This window comes from Melanaphis sacchari, unplaced genomic scaffold, assembly GCF_002803265.2.
Source record: "Melanaphis sacchari strain LSU unplaced genomic scaffold, SCAv2.0 Contig85_pilon_pilon, whole genome shotgun sequence".
In the NCBI taxonomy this organism is placed as follows: Eukaryota; Metazoa; Arthropoda; class Insecta; order Hemiptera; family Aphididae; genus Melanaphis; species Melanaphis sacchari.
Window position 1 is genome coordinate 93,358 of NW_020271605.1, and position 16,840 is coordinate 110,197.

The window sequence follows — 16,840 nt, forward strand, 5'->3', positions numbered from 1 at the left end:
AAGTGTAATGTGGTCGTCGCGTCATCGCTAAAATAGTAAATACGCGTTTTAAATTGTTTTGAACATCTAATATTATTTTATAATGTTGTACTGATCTATTACAACAGTTCTAGATATTCGCTGAGAGTCTTAAATTTCAATAATTAATGACTACTTTATGAAATAACTGGTATAAATTACCTTTTAATATTTCATGTATCGCACATGTCTGTCGTGTTTAAATAAATACGTTTTGATATACGTCATGGGTGATATAATAATTAGCGTAATAGTAATGACGTAAATATTTTTATGATACTCAGTACTCACACAATCATATCATAATTTTTAAATCTAAGGTTTTTTTTTATTATTTTCTTGGTAGTAGAAAAAAAAAACAGTTGCTTCATTAACTTCAAACAACTTATAAGTGTAGTAGCTACGTATAGAATGTAACGATGACCAATTCATTTTAAGCCTTTGAAACTTTTGTATAAACAAACATGAAATACTCTTGATATTATTACAAAGACTATTTTTAACAATTTTTTTTATATATTTATCATAAGAGTTCACAGTTAAGACATTTTAATGTTCATGTTACAGTGTTTTAATTTATATTCTACTTCTTCTAATATTACAATGAAGTTATATGTCAATGAAATATAATATTGTACCTATTGTTTTATATTATTGTACTTTCTGTAATATTACACTAATGCGATGGCCTAACAAGAAATAAATGTTTATAAATGTTATTATTTTTAAAGAAACAATATAATAACATTGAAATGTTAAAAAAAACTCAACCAAAACATTTTTAATGTACTCAGTATTATAATGTGTTAACATTTCATTCACATTTAAGCGTATGTATATAAATACTTGAGCAATTAGTTTTCATTAAATTATCAATTCTAATCATAGGTATTGAAAAAAAAAAACGATAGATTTATATACTTATGGTTTATGTTTAAATTGAAATGTATGTCACAACTTACAAGTAATTATTTGTACATCAACAAGTTTATATTGTCATATAATCAGTATAATTAACAATTATGTTATAAGTATAAATATAAAAAGTAATCGTTAGGTAACATATTTTTAAAATAAAATGTATTGGGGTTATATTGAATTAATGTATAAAAATATTTATTTACAAGATATTTTGTTTCTGTACGATAAAATATAAATTGTTATTTTTATTAAGTAATTTCAGATTACTGCGTAGTATGTATTTTATTAAACGTTATTTTATTGAAAATAAGGAATCTGCAATTTAATACAATTCACGTTAAGTAGTATATTCTACAGCTTACTTAATGGATCTTTTGTAAGTTACAATTCGTAGGCTGAAATGTATTTGTATTAGCTATAGCGGAGGTCAATATAAAACACAATGATCAACAGAACATTTGCGCTAAGAGACTTACACTTAACAACAAATATTATATACATATGAGTACTACATTGTACACTACGGATAGTGGTTGTGTATTCAATCTGTTAACAATAATTTATTTAAATTATATATAAATTCGTAGTAAATAGGTACATATAGTTGTATAAGATTCTAGTATACTAATTATATACATTTTTTATTGTTATAAATTTTAAATTATATTAAAACACTCGTTTGTCATTAAAAATCAATTTGATCATAAGTTAATTTTTTTTCTGATATTTAAAATTTAGTATAAAATGGTAATTATTTTTGAATAATATCTAAAATTTTTAAATACTATTATTTGTATATACTTTAATAATTTTTACTATTGTCTTTTATTTATTGATTTAAAGAAAATTATAGTTGAATGTTTTTTAGAAATGCAGACAATTAAATATTGATAGGAAATACCCCATAAAAGTATATTTAAAAACAACTATACCATGTAATATAATATTCAATTTTTCATTGATAATGTAATACATAATCATAGAAATATTGTTATTGAATTTTTTTCTAATTTTTAAATTATTGCTATTGTTTGTTTCTATATTATATATCTACTAATTATCTAGTTTTATGTAAAATGTATTTAAACGTATGATATTTTTTGATAAGGATATTATAATGTTTATTTTTTTGACAAATAGATAGTTTAAATTTACTACATATGGTAGGATATATATTTTAACAGAGTTCAAAATTATAATAATTTATATTTTTCAAATATATGTATAAGTTATAACTAATAATTATAAATTTTTAATTGACAAACTTAATTCATGAATGCATGCATCAGTAAATTAATGCCTAACACTTAATAATATCATTCATAAAATCCAAAATATTTAATTCAAAAGTGGCAGTCCATTTTTTCGACATAAATTAAAAACCCAATGTGAATTGTAAAAACCATAAAACTGAGAAATTAAATGTCAAGTTTTCTTTTAGACTACAATAATTTATGTTCAAATTTAATTAATATTATATAAGTTATTATTTGATGTTTGGTTAATTTGTATACAGACATATTCATTTTATAAAAAAATCTAAATTAGTACTTACTTTGCTTAAAATAAATTAAATTTTACTCAGTATTAAATAGTTTTTTTTTTTTTTAAAACCACAAACATTTGAAACACTTTTTTATTGACTGTAAAATATTCAATAAAAGTAAAAATCATTCTAAATATATTAATTATATTAAAACCAGAAATTTCGTTACGAAATTAGCTAAAAATTATAATACACTTATAAAATATGAATATTAATAATTATTTAAAAATCAAAAAGTAAAGTTTGTAGGATAGAAAAATCTATATACATTTTCTAAGGTTTGATTTTCTTGTGTGTTACTGTAGATTGGCAGTCTGATAGTTGTTTAAAATACTCTGATAATAACGTAAAGTAAAATGATCCAGACTCGAGAGTATATAGATAATACTGCTTGCGTTAGACTCTACAAATGAATGATGCAAAACTTCCAGAGTGTGGATTCCACGCAAAAATGTATTTTTTATCAGAAATTAAGAAAACCAGATAGACATCATCGTAAACCAAATTCCGAATCACATATTTAAGAAACAGCCATCAAAATCAATACCCATTATAATATTGTTCTTCTTCTCTTTGACAGAATGATTTAATATAAGAACCTTCATCATGTATTAAGTCCTGACAGTCCTGTACTAAGGTACATGAAAGTTAATGTGTTAAAATCGTAGTTATGAGTCGTATCCTACAAAAAAAAAAAAAAAACGATCATCTTTATTTATAAATATTTAAATTTTAGATGGTGTAAAAAATCGATTTGTAAACATAAAATAACAAAATTTTCTAAAATATGAAAAATAAATTAATGTCAAGAAATCTACAAATTATGTCTTAACATTTTAAATGAATGTAATTTATTTATAAGACAAACGTTTTGAACAAAAAAATAATATGTATTATTTTATGTATATTATTATCCGCTTTTATTAAAATATGTTTGTTGCATTTCTCACAAGACAATGTCTAAAAAATTATAACTACAGTCGCAGCTAAGAAACGTAATAATAATATTATTAATTTAATATCATACACACAATTTGTGTGCACTGTGTTATTTCCTATATATATTAATATTAAAACAACATGATTATCATAATAATCATGTGAATAATAACATACACCGCTCGATTATAATTAGTGTTTGTAAATTTATAGTAAATTGTTTATACTGCATACTTTGAATTAGATCATGTAAATCATTTTAAACCAAATAAAATACAATGCAACTGTCAACTAATTATCAGCCCAACCATGTTTAGAATTATATCAACAGATGTAAAATATTGTTTATTAAAATAATTCGACTATTTATATAGAAACAAATTAACTGTGAAAAAATGTAATAATGTATCAGATTATTCAGATTCGTTTCTAAACAAATGATTGTGGGAGATTTTCAATAAAAAATTTCATTTTTACGATTCTGAGCATGGAATGTACCTATTGGTATAATACATAGTTGTGTGTTTTATATTTCTGTGTTTAATAATATTTTTTGGAGATATAATAATAATCCAATTTTCTACGTCGAGAGTAATTTCCGTCAGTAAAGATGAACTAGAAAACAAATTTCATTAACAAAGATATAAAACGTTTATTTATAACTAAGAAAAAACAAACATTTTAAGGAAATCGTATTATATCTAGAAAAGAATAATCTAAATATTTAAGCAAACAGTTAAACTCTCAGCAATTATTTTTTTCTGAATAAAAAAAAAAAAAAAAAAATTAAAATCGTTTACTCCTAGTAGGATTTGTGCCAATAAGTGACGTGGAAATAACTATTTGTAGATTGAATTCTTTTTAGTTATATTGTCGTCAATAACATCATATTTGGTTAATCATCGTAATATCCTGCACTTAAAACGTCCGAATGCGGTAAATGGAATCGCGTGTTCGGTGTACTTACTATATACTAACTCGTTCATTTATCTTATGTTAATATAACATGTATCGGTTTATCAGTGCAATACAATTCCGAAACATTTTCATAACGTTAATCATAGGTGATCTTCGCGATTAATCAGTAACGTTTTACAATACAATAATATTCCCTCTGAAATTGATTTAGTACCACAGCGTCCACAGCCACGTGTATTATTGCCGTGTGGAATAATGCAACCAAACATCCTAGGAACACGATTCGGTGCTAATGGATTTAACGATTTATTATATGAATATATATATTCACATATTTAACTTAAATTATAAACATGCGCGAGTTATCAGTGTATCTATTTTCAAAAATAAAATAAATTCTAAATATTAAACTTAAATTACAAAATACAAATTGGAAAATATTAAACAACAGTATTGGATTTACTCCCTATAACATATTTTCTAATTTACAATCGATAAATGTTGCTTATTAGAGAAAAATAATAGTTGTTACAAAATCCTCAGGTATTTATTGGCATCACTTCAATCCAGCAATTATTTCTGCAAGTAATCCGAGAACCAATGAACTTTTGATTAAATTGAATTGCAAGTTGCATTTTGTACATAGAGTAAAAGTTAGGTTTATTAGTAATAGTAACTGATATTTGTAGTGTATGATGCATATTTAACTTCTTTTCAAGTAAAATTACTGATACAACTTACTAAGGTTGTAAAAATAGTCAAATCTATTAAAAAATGATCAAAATTATTTGTTAATAAAATATATTTTTGTTAAAAATCTAAAGCATCCTCTTTATTAGTATTTATTTAAAATAACTCAGGATTTACGACATGCCATTATTTAGAGAAGTGTAAATGAGAAATATTTAATTATTTAAATTTAATCTGTAATACTTTTTCTGTACTTAAACACGTATTTATTGATGTTATATTTAATATATTAAACGTAGTAATATATTGTTTATGGTACTTAGCAAAGCTATTGATCAAAACAAAAAATATAATATAATAATATTTTATTTTTAGATTATTTATTACAGATAGTAAATAAGCCAAAACTTTTCCGTGAACCTGAAGTGACCGATGTGCTATAGTTTAAAGTCCTTCTGACATAATGTATTAGAAAAAAATACTTGAATAAATGTCAAAATTTTCCTATATTTCATGGAAAGTATTTTACAACGTTAGTATGCATGGTGATTTGACTATTTTTCTAATTTTAGAGTATAATTTAATTAATTATTATAATCACTATAATAAACACATATCATAAAATTAAAAGTTCGTTTGTAGGTAAAGACATGTATGCGATATTAATAGCTGCACTACAATTAGGCGCTTAAATACTTCATTCAAAATGTTTTTAATAACTTTAAAATATTCATGAATATAAAAATTAAAACAATAATATATTTATACAAATTTGTTATGCATTTCTGTTTCACAATTTACTAACGATTAAAATGTATATAACATTATGCTGTTGTATATCCATACCTATTAAAATATTGAGTATAATCTGTTTAAATTAATATTTATCTAATGGTGACCTATACAAATGACACTTAAAACACTTTACTAAAATAATATTTCTATGGTTAATATTTTTTGAATCACAAAAAATTTATTAAAAATTGGTGTTACATAAAATATATTTTCGTTTTCCATGTAATTTTTGTTTAATGATTTTTTCCACTTATTAAAAAAAGTACAAGATATTATTAGCTATCAAAAACTACCCTTAAATTTGAAGATTGACGCCCAAAAAAATGACGATAGGAGCTAAAAAAATGCCCGACCAAATAAACTAAATTAATTAGTAACAAAAAATACGTTGTTGTTATATCAATAATTTTATTGTTCCTCTGAGAAATTAATTTAGCGTTTTATACTGAGTTGTGTACTTGTGTAGTTGTAGACGCAGTGAAAATGTGAGCCCCTGATATGGAACAATTGTGGCTGGATTTCAGCAGCTGTTTCAATGTAATTATGAGTTAAACCTTAAACACCACCAAGCAAAAATCGATTTGAAAAGTTCGAAAATAAAACAGCGCATATTATATTATAATAGTTTTAAAATAAGTTTAGTAAGTTTAGTTAACTTTGTGAATGAGATTTAAAGAATGGATTATTAAAAATTACTAATTTGTAGATATGTAATAGGAATAGTTTATAATGTTGACTCCAGTACTTAAACAAATAACTATACATCTCAAGTACTTCAACATTAAAGTTATTTAATAATTTTCATAACTTATTTGATTTGAATACTTTAATTAGAAATAATTTATGAATACCTATAAATAATTAAAAGAAATCAATAATTTCGAAAGACTGAGAAAAAAAATATAATTTAAGCGTAAAAATAAATTAAACTACTTTAAATTTTAGTTGCATCAGATTTACATAGAAGGAAACTGCAGTTTTTGTGAATATTTTTATCACTAAAAACAATATAATTTAAGCATAAAAATAGATTAAACTACTTTAAATTTTGGTTGCGTCAAATTTAAATAGAAGGAAACTGCAGTTTTTGTGAATATTTTTATCATTAAAAACAATATATTTAGTGTAATGTCCAAAAGATAAATTTAAAATACGAAATATGATCACATCACGTAACTCAGAAACTATAGTGAAAATCTCATCAAGTGTCTAAGTAAATAACGAGAATCTACCAAAACAATTTATTAAAAATAAAGATCTGTTGGATTTTGTGGAATGATATTTCCGTGCTAACCATTTTAATACTTTGTTGAATTTTTAATAAGCAACTAGTAATAGGTAAAGGTGTGTATATAACAGCCAATTTACACCCACATTAAATTTTGTAGGTATTTCAGTTTTACAACACATAAGATATAAAAACTTGTTGATTAGTTATTTCATAATCATCATATTACGTACATTTTAATATCCTTTCATAATTTTTTTTAAAACCCTAGTTGTAAATCATAAATTATAACAAAATTATACACTTGTATATACCTAAGATAGCATTCTTAAAATTAATGTTAGTGTTAAATTATCATAAAACTAAAACTGTCATAATTTAAATTTTAAAGTATAAATAAATTTTGAATTACATAGAACTACTATCATGATATGTTTAATATTTGGTGTGGAAAAATTGGAAAAACATGATGAATTTTATTATATAATATCATTTGAATTTTGATTTTAATATTATTTAAAACTGTAAATAATGTAGTTCAATAACTTTTTCATATTTATAAAACGTTTAACACTCCATATTTTTTAGCATATACGCACTATTTTATAACACTATATTTTAATATTTATTAAATTTCTGAAACTATAATTTTTATAACCATTTAAGTTAAAATAATAAACAACAAAAACTTTATTAAATTGAGCCTTTCAGACTGAACTGTAAAAAATATGAATATTTTTTTTTCTTTCGAGTTGAATTTAATAAATAATAAACAAAACTATCCTACGTCTAGAATAGTGAAGTAAATATGGAGTCAAATATATATAGCCCATATTTACATAGGTTGAAGATTTACATTTTCCGTATTCATTATTTTATCATTATTTTAAAAATTTACTTGAGAAAATTTAAGAAAAACTATGTTAATAAAAATTTTAAAATATTAAAATATAATAATATAGTAATGCACAATTATTTTAGATATAAATATCGATAATATTTATTGAATATCAATTTATATTTTACATGCAAAGACATATATTATGGTTATAATATTAAATATGTTATTAACTTTAATATTTATTTAATTGTTCACAATTACCTCATGAAAACTAAAAATTATAATTACTTGATTGTATTTATAATAAAAAGTTATTATTTTATAAATTATACAGTACTTACCCAAAAAATGTATAATATATATCTAATTAAAATTAAATTAACATCATAATGTAAATGACGTAATCTAAGTATGTATTGCTTCTGTAATATAAAAAGATATAACCTCAATTTTACTTTATAATATATTATATTATAATTAAATTACTTGCATGTAATCCAGCAAATTCGTTTATATGAAGCTAATAATTGTTTATTATTTTTGTAAGTTAATAACCTAAGTTGTTGATGCTGTACCAAAATAATAATAATAATAATAAAAAAAATATGTAAATAGTAGGTATATATTATAATAATATATTTTGTTGAATATTCAGGCGACTATTTAACCAAATATTTTTCTCACTTTTAATATAATTTAAAATACGTTTTATAATTAATTATTATATAAAGTAAGCCAAACAATTGTAACAAAATGTATAAAATAAATAAAATCGTAGTTAATTTAATAAATAGGTTTGTAATAAATAAACTTTTTCTTTTTTTAATTTAAAATATATTTTAAAATCACTATATTATTTTCTCATTTTTTATTGAAAAATAAGTTATATACCTATTTATTTAAAAGCTTTTATTAAAAAAAAAAATAATTAATGTCAAATTTATTGTTTACATATATTTAACTAATGATTTCGTTCTCAATAATAAAAATAATTTGTAATTTAAACTCTTATAGTTACAGATTATTTCCCTTTAATTTTTTTATATTCTAACTAATAGTTCATTGCTAATTTACGTATATTATTAAAATAATCCTTTAAGTATTATATCTATATGCTAATTATTGTAAAATTTTGCTACAACCTAATGCTAAAAAAATGCACCTAAATTATTTGGCCATTCCTTTTGTATCGATTAATTGTATCCTTGATATAAATTAACAATATTAGTGATTTTCCTGTTTTTGGCCATAAATTTAAATAACAGACAATCATTACTTCAATAATACTTTACCATTTCTCGAAAACTTATTTAATTTTATATGAATTGCATACATGTAAGTCCTTAGAACATGTATACATTTATGAATATATTCATAGCCATTTTCTCGAGAACGTCTACCAAACTTATTTTAAAATGTTTAAGAGTATTTTTAAAAGTGAGTAAAATTCTAGCTAATAACTTTCAATTTGGATTTTATAAAGATACCCAGAAAAATACATCAATGTTCAGAGACATAATGATGCGATAATACGTGTCAATATTAAAATACAATGAAGCTATTATCGCAATATAACAAATAATTTTGAGAAATTAAAAATTATACATTAGCTTACAATTTAACATCATCCAAATAATTAAAGAACGAATAGTTAAATGAGAACTTTATTTTTCACTCCTTTCTGACTATTAATAATTTATAAATGTCAAATATTTCGAAAACTGAATTCTTTGGATTTATTATGAACATAAAGTCTAACTTAGTTTTCAAAAGAATTATCCCAGCGTCTCTGAAAATTCAAGACCCTTTGAGAATAATTCTAAAATGAGGATCACCAATTCTACTAAACTCCTAGAATAAAACTACATTTTTTTTGCTAATATAAATATTTTAAATTAAATACTGAGATTCTGAAATAATGCAAGAGTCCAATGCCTAACAGAAAAAAACAAATTTCATTTTATAAATATTAAGCAAATAATAATGTTGTACATATGAATGTTCTTCTGATGCTTTAAACAAATTAAACGCTACACAACAATCACAAAATTATCACAATAAAGTTGATTAAAAACCTCAATATTAAATGTATTACAGTATTATAAAAATAACTCAATAAGAGTAATTGATAATGTCATATAATTTTTACGTGTTATAAAAATTTAAATAAAATATTATGAATTCATACAAAATTATAAACTTTAATAATAAAAATTATTAAGATATTAAAAATCTGCTATACATCTCGGGAAACACATACACAAAATATGTGTAATTATAAAATGTAAACAAAATTTTTAATTTTCTTTCATTGTACCATAAAACAATTTTTTTACATAGCTTACAGTATACTAGTATTTTAAAAAAAATTGTGAATTCTAATAAACTGATTTTCTATTTATAACTATTAACATTTACTGTGAAAAAAATAATGAATATAGATTATGTGAAGTGTATACATTTAACTATACATTCTTACATTAAAATATTGGATATTTTACAAAATTATGTTAACTTTCATAAATCCAAATTTATATTTAAAAAATCTGAAAAGAATAAATAAATTCACATTATTTTAATTTTTTTTACTCTATAAACAATATTATCTATTTATTTTAATAATGAATTTTAGAAATATAACAAAAGCAATCGAATAAAATGTTTTATTTTTTTTCCTTTAAATAATTACAAAGCATAATTTTTTAACTATAACATCTTTAAGATATCAACTATATAAAAAAAAAAAATTTTATTACTTCAAAAAATAATAACAATTAAGTTGTTCATAAAAAATGTGATATGATTTTTTGATAGTTTATAAGATATAACCTAACCTCATTTAATATAAATGTTGATATTTTTAATATAGAACTAGAGCTATTTTTATGATATCATAAAAAAAATCATGGTAGCTATTAAGAAAAAACAAATACTTTTTCCCTAATATTTTTTTAAATAATTTTAACAAAGCTTTTTTTGTTTTAATTCAAATAATATTTTTTAAGTTTTATATCATTCATAATTTAACGGAACGTGTGTAAAAAATTAATTTAAATACTGGAGTAAAATAAAATAAACGAATTGTATTGATTTATTTTAAAACAGTTAATTAGTTCCTAAATTAACATTCAAAAATAATATGGGTTTTTCATTTTAAACACTTTTGGTAAATATTTATCTAAAACCCTATTTGGATAAATACAAAATAATATTACTATTATTTTCAGCAAATGAACGAGTTGTTAAAAAGCTAAGTTAATACTGATTTAATGAATTCAAAATTAGAATAATCAATTTTAATCGCGTTTACTATATTTTTAACAATAATAAGCCTAAAGAATAATATTTCAATATGGACAAAATAATATACTCATTATATATTCAGAACTACATAGTGATATTTCTTTTGGTAAAAAAAAATCAAAAGTACAATTTTAAATACCTATATCACTACGCTAAAATACACGATACAAGAAAAAGGTATCGAAAAATTATCAAAGTTTTCAAAACTATTTCAAAATAAACAAATTTAAATTACACATTTATTAATTTTTTACAAACAATTAAATAGTGTCAACACAATTTTTTTATAAAACCGAGTGTATACTTTGAGTAGACTTATTTATTTATTTATTTTTTGATTCTGTATGAAATTTAGATTTATATTTAAATTAATTTTATTGTTATTATTAATATCAAAGTGTTAAGTATTATACCATGAACCAATCTAATTGATTAGGTGAAATTTCAATCACATTAATAAAATAATATAACAATAAATTTATACTGTTGCATTAATTTATGTTAGGTAAAAATCTAGCACCTGAGCATCTCTATCAAACATATTTTCGTTTTGGTACCCATCAAATTTAATTAAACCTTAGCAATAGATCACAGTATTAAAGTACTCGGTGTTTTTTATTTTAAAAATCGGTATTCAAAATGTTTCAAACACGATGTTTAGAACCAAAATATTAACGATATAAAATTAAAATGTTGATTGCAAGTGTTAACATAATTAATACAAATCGAATAAAATACGCGGTTTTTATGAAAAAAAACTCTGAAAAAAATCAATAAACTAACTTAAAGTGTATCAAAGAGACAAAAAAAAAAAAAAAAAACAAGTATTAACATATCAAATGAAAAAAAAATTACTAAATCAAGCAATCATTAGGAATATAAGACTAACTCATGGTTTTCTGATGAAGAAATACGAAAAGATTAATCGTTCAAATACCTATCATATTTTGTGATATCACTTAAAAGATCAAACAAATCGAATGCGTGCAATTTGAAGATTAGAACTCAAATTAAGTTATCACATAGCAAAAAATCTTGTTTTAATCCTGAAAATAAAAAAAAATAACCGTTTTTTAAAAAGATCCATTTATTTTATACATAAGTTTGTTTAAATAAATAACAAACAATATTCTCAATATTATGAAAATATGAACATAATGGTTGTCATCATTATAACTACCGTGATTACTATATAATAAGTATAACAATGTCATATTTTTCCATATTATGTACATAAAATATATACAACCATATTATCAAATTTTATTAATGTAATTTTGTATACCTTATTAAGTTTGTTATTTTTATTTTTTACTCAAAAATACGACATGTTAACAATATAAATTAATAATTATAATAACGCCAATGCTTGTAACATTAATGGACAAGTTAACGAAGCGAAATAAAGATAAATTAAAAAAAAAATTTACAAGCATTTTTGTATAATATATTTAATTTGCAAATATTGAAGATCAGATGAATAATTAACTATAAAATATAAGAACTTGTGTTATTGGATTAGACTGACAATTTGTTTTGTAAAACTCAAAATTTTAAAGAATGTTAGTTTTTTAAGTCTTTGTTTCTATGTATAATTATTATAGTGTTATTTATTTATTGAAATAATAAGCCCCAATTACTTAATAACATTATTTGTCCATATGAATTCATACAATACTAATAATTGGCTGTTAAACTACAGAACAATAAAATGTTGAATAAATTTAAGAATTAATAGCATATAATGAGGTGAACTAAACAGAATAAAAGTATGAGTTAGACAAGGTTTTTATGGAAAAAACTAAACCTCTCTCGGTCTTTGTTAGGCTTCTGGTATTTTTGAATAATAAAGATATTTTGTTGAAATAATTTTCATTTTTATTAAACCCTTACCAAAGAATAATAATCATTGTAAATATCAATATACTGAACATTGTATATTGTACAAAAACTAAATATAATTATATGTTTTCTTCAATATTAATCTGAATTCTGTCATGCTACTAGAGATTATTTATTTTGATTCAGAAAATATAATTTTATAATAATATACAATATAAAGTATACATTTCGTCAACCTTTTCAAAACTCCAAGCTCAATTGAAGACAATAGCAATAAAATTATATTATTTCTAAAATACATTGATATTTAAAACTTAATCTAATAAAACGTGAGTATTTATTATTATTAATTATTATGCAAAATTAACATTAAATATCTTGTTAATAACCTAAGTTAATGAAGCTAAACTAAAGATAATAAAAATAAATTAATATACGTAATTAAATTTATACATAATTATAATATATAATACAATAATTCATTTAGAACAAAATGGTTTTGTAAATTATTATTTTTAAAATTTCGTCTAAAAAAAAATCAAACCAATAAATCAAAACTTTAAAAACACAAAACATTTATAAATTATTAAAAGCTTCTAAAAATAGTAAAAACCATAAACTTACTTATATTAATTGAAAAATAATTGTATTTATTATTTAATATCGTAGTTACAATCAGAAAACTAGAATTCATTTGAACTAAATATTTATTGAAATGTTTGATTTTGTTATTTCACTAACAACATTTATTAATTGTATTAGTATTCTGTTATTTTTTTTAGCAAAATATTTTTTTTTCATTAATTCCTAACTTAAATGTTTTGCTATGTTTATATAAATAAAAATTGGTGACTTTTTTAGTTTATTACTTTTGAAAAATGTTGTGCATATATTTAATTTTCAACATATTAGACTCTCTAGTATTTAAATAAAATTAATAAGATGTATACATTTATTAATTTTCTATGCATTGTACATTCTTAAAATAAAAATGTCTATTTACATTTAAAAATAAATTTAACTTTAAAGGGAGAAAAATGAAAATTGAAAAAAAAAATTAACAGCACTTACCTGTACCCAGAGCGCGAACAGTTTGGTACAAACGAAGATACGGTACAGAGTGAAATCTACTTTTCCGTTTATATATATAGGTACGTGCTACGTTGTTACGAACACTACGCTTCTGTATGGGTCGTGGATCAGTCCGTGAGGGTAATATTATGTGACTCTCTTTTCAGCGTGCGCAACAAGTCCCACCTCCCTTTGGGGGTTTGTCCAAAATTTTCCCGTATCCGCACAAATGCACAAAATACGCATGGGACGAAACCCAACACAGATTTTATAATACTGGATATCCCATTACTGCATACAAATTTAGCCGTATTGATGATTATCGTCACTTACCTATAAATAAATATATTTTAATTAAGGTTTCACGAAATTATTAAGCTTTATCTGTAAACGAACAATGTAAAAATTGTAGTGAGTTTTCAGTCAATTTTCAGTCTTTGAACTATCATATGTAATATTTAGAATAAAATAAATATTATGTTTAAACTTTTTACAAATAGTTATAGAGATAGTTCCATTAATTTTGATAAATATAACTTCGTTATTTTAAATCCAATAAAAGTTTAAATAATATTGTTTGGCAATGTGTGCAAAAAAAAAAAAAAAAATGCAGTGAAACTATTATATCACTAACAATGAAAAACGATTTTAGTTCATGTAAATGCACATGAAAAACCAATAAAAGTAGTTTGAAAAAAATTTCCTAGTATTAAAGACTTCCAACCCTTAGGTATGTTTTCATATTATAATATAAATTCTCTTCGAATATTGTCTAAACATTATTAGTTTACCACAGTACCACAGAAAAAATATTTCTTATAAAATAGTAAAATACATAAAAATATTACAATTTTAACTATTTTATTTTATTACATTACATTTAAAACATTCAAAACTATTTTGAAAAAATAGTTAGAAATGCTTCAAATTCAAACTAACTGACTTGAATAAACTCGTTAGAACTCAAATATTAAAGTTCATTCTTTGGTAGAACTATGTAGGTGAACCACACAATATTTGTACTGTATCCACTTCTCTTCAATGTAATGTAATAAATAATCTTTTTTTCCGCGTTTTCATATAAATATCAGAATAACATCAAAAATATATTATCGGCGATAATTATTATAATGTATATCTTTAGAGTATAAGGATTATTATTCTGTATATTGGTTTATGAATAAAAAAATTAATAATAAATATAACTGTACAATTTTTTTTTAACCCATGACTCTCCACAATAGAAAAACGATATTACTTTTACATACATATATATATATATATAATATTATATTTCAGTGTGTAGACGATAACAGTACATTTTCTTGTTGCGTCTACTTTATAATGCACTTATTGAATATAAAGAGTGTGTGTTCGTTATGGTTAAGATTTATTATTTTTTTTCAGTTTCTTTAATACATTTATGCTACTTGGCTTTCTATGTACCTACATAAATACATATCATATTATAAATATTATATATTAGTAGAGTAGACATCTTGAATGCGATGGGGAAGAGAGATTGACGATGAAAATAAATTCATAGATAATATTGCTAGGTAGGTGGACAAGCTTATATGTTCTTACACATATGAATAAAATATAATAAAGATATTACATTATAAGACCTATAATATTTTTTTTAGAAAATTAGGAACTTAGTCATAAAAAGAGTTATAAAACTTTACTATAGGTATTACAGTATTTTTTTGTTTTTTTTTTTTTTAACCATTTTAATAGTCGTAGGACATCAGCTTAGTCTTTAATCAAACCATTCAAACCACATTTAAACCTGCTATTACCTCGCAAAGTTCGTGCTCCTTTGTTCCTTCAGTGTTTCAAGCCTGAGAATTTTAGTAATAGGACTGAATCGTGAGTTGAGTGAGAAATTTATAAGAATTATTTTATTGTTAGAAAAATTAAAATTATAAATTACAAAATGTCTTAGAAATATATGTACGAGTATATTGTACAGAATGGGGCACTAAAACGGCCTGTTTTAAAAATTAATTTTTCTCAGTCGTAATTAAGATAAGAATTCTCTCTAAATATTATTAGTTCAAAAAAAAAACATGCCATTTAGTAAACATGGAACAGTGGAGTGGAGAACAACGTGCTTATGCGATAAAATTGTTTTACAAAAATAATGACAGTTACGTACCTAGTCGTACAGCGTTCATTTCACCTTCATTTTAATCTTAAACGCCATGATTCGGTACTATCGGTTAAGGGTATTAAATTATGGATAACCAACTTTGAAGAAACGGGTTCAGAATTGAAAAAGGAGCCTGTACGAAAAAAAGCCATTCACACGCCTGAAAACATCACTGCTGTCAGGGCCGCTCTCATAAAGAGCTCAAGACGTTTTGTACGGAAACATGCGTTATCGTTAAATTTATCCATTTTATTGAGAACATAATTTTTAAAAATGAATAGCAAGTTATATAATTCTTCATAAAAAATAATAATTTATTTATATTAAGTTTTTTTATTTCATAATTTATTTTTGAAAATCGGCCGTTTTACTGTCCCACTCTGTATTATATACTAATAAAATTCAAACTATATTTTTGTTTGAAAATTCTGATAACATCATTATATCTGCTATAATTTTAGAGCTGATAGATTTAAATTTTATAATTTAAGTCTTTTCATACGGAATATTATTTGTTTATCGTACCTTTTAATCTTATTGAATCGGTATAATCGAGGACCAGATTAACAGGAA

The 16,840-nt window shown here is 22.3% G+C and overlaps 1 protein-coding gene across 1 annotated transcript in view; it reads right to left on the bottom strand.

Moving 5' to 3' along the window:
* Nucleotides 1–16,292, bottom strand: part of LOC112602311 — a 43,473-nt gene extending 27,181 nt beyond the window's left edge. Inside the window, exons 1-2 of the mRNA XM_025350325.1 lie at nucleotides 16,274–16,292; nucleotides 14,113–14,271 (exon numbers count right to left, since the gene is read on the bottom strand). Of these exons, the coding sequence (XP_025206110.1) occupies nucleotides 14,113–14,271; nucleotides 16,274–16,292 (178 nt within the window). The remainder of the gene's footprint in view (nucleotides 1–14,112; nucleotides 14,272–16,273) is intronic.
* Nucleotides 16,293–16,840: the final 548 nt, after the last annotated feature.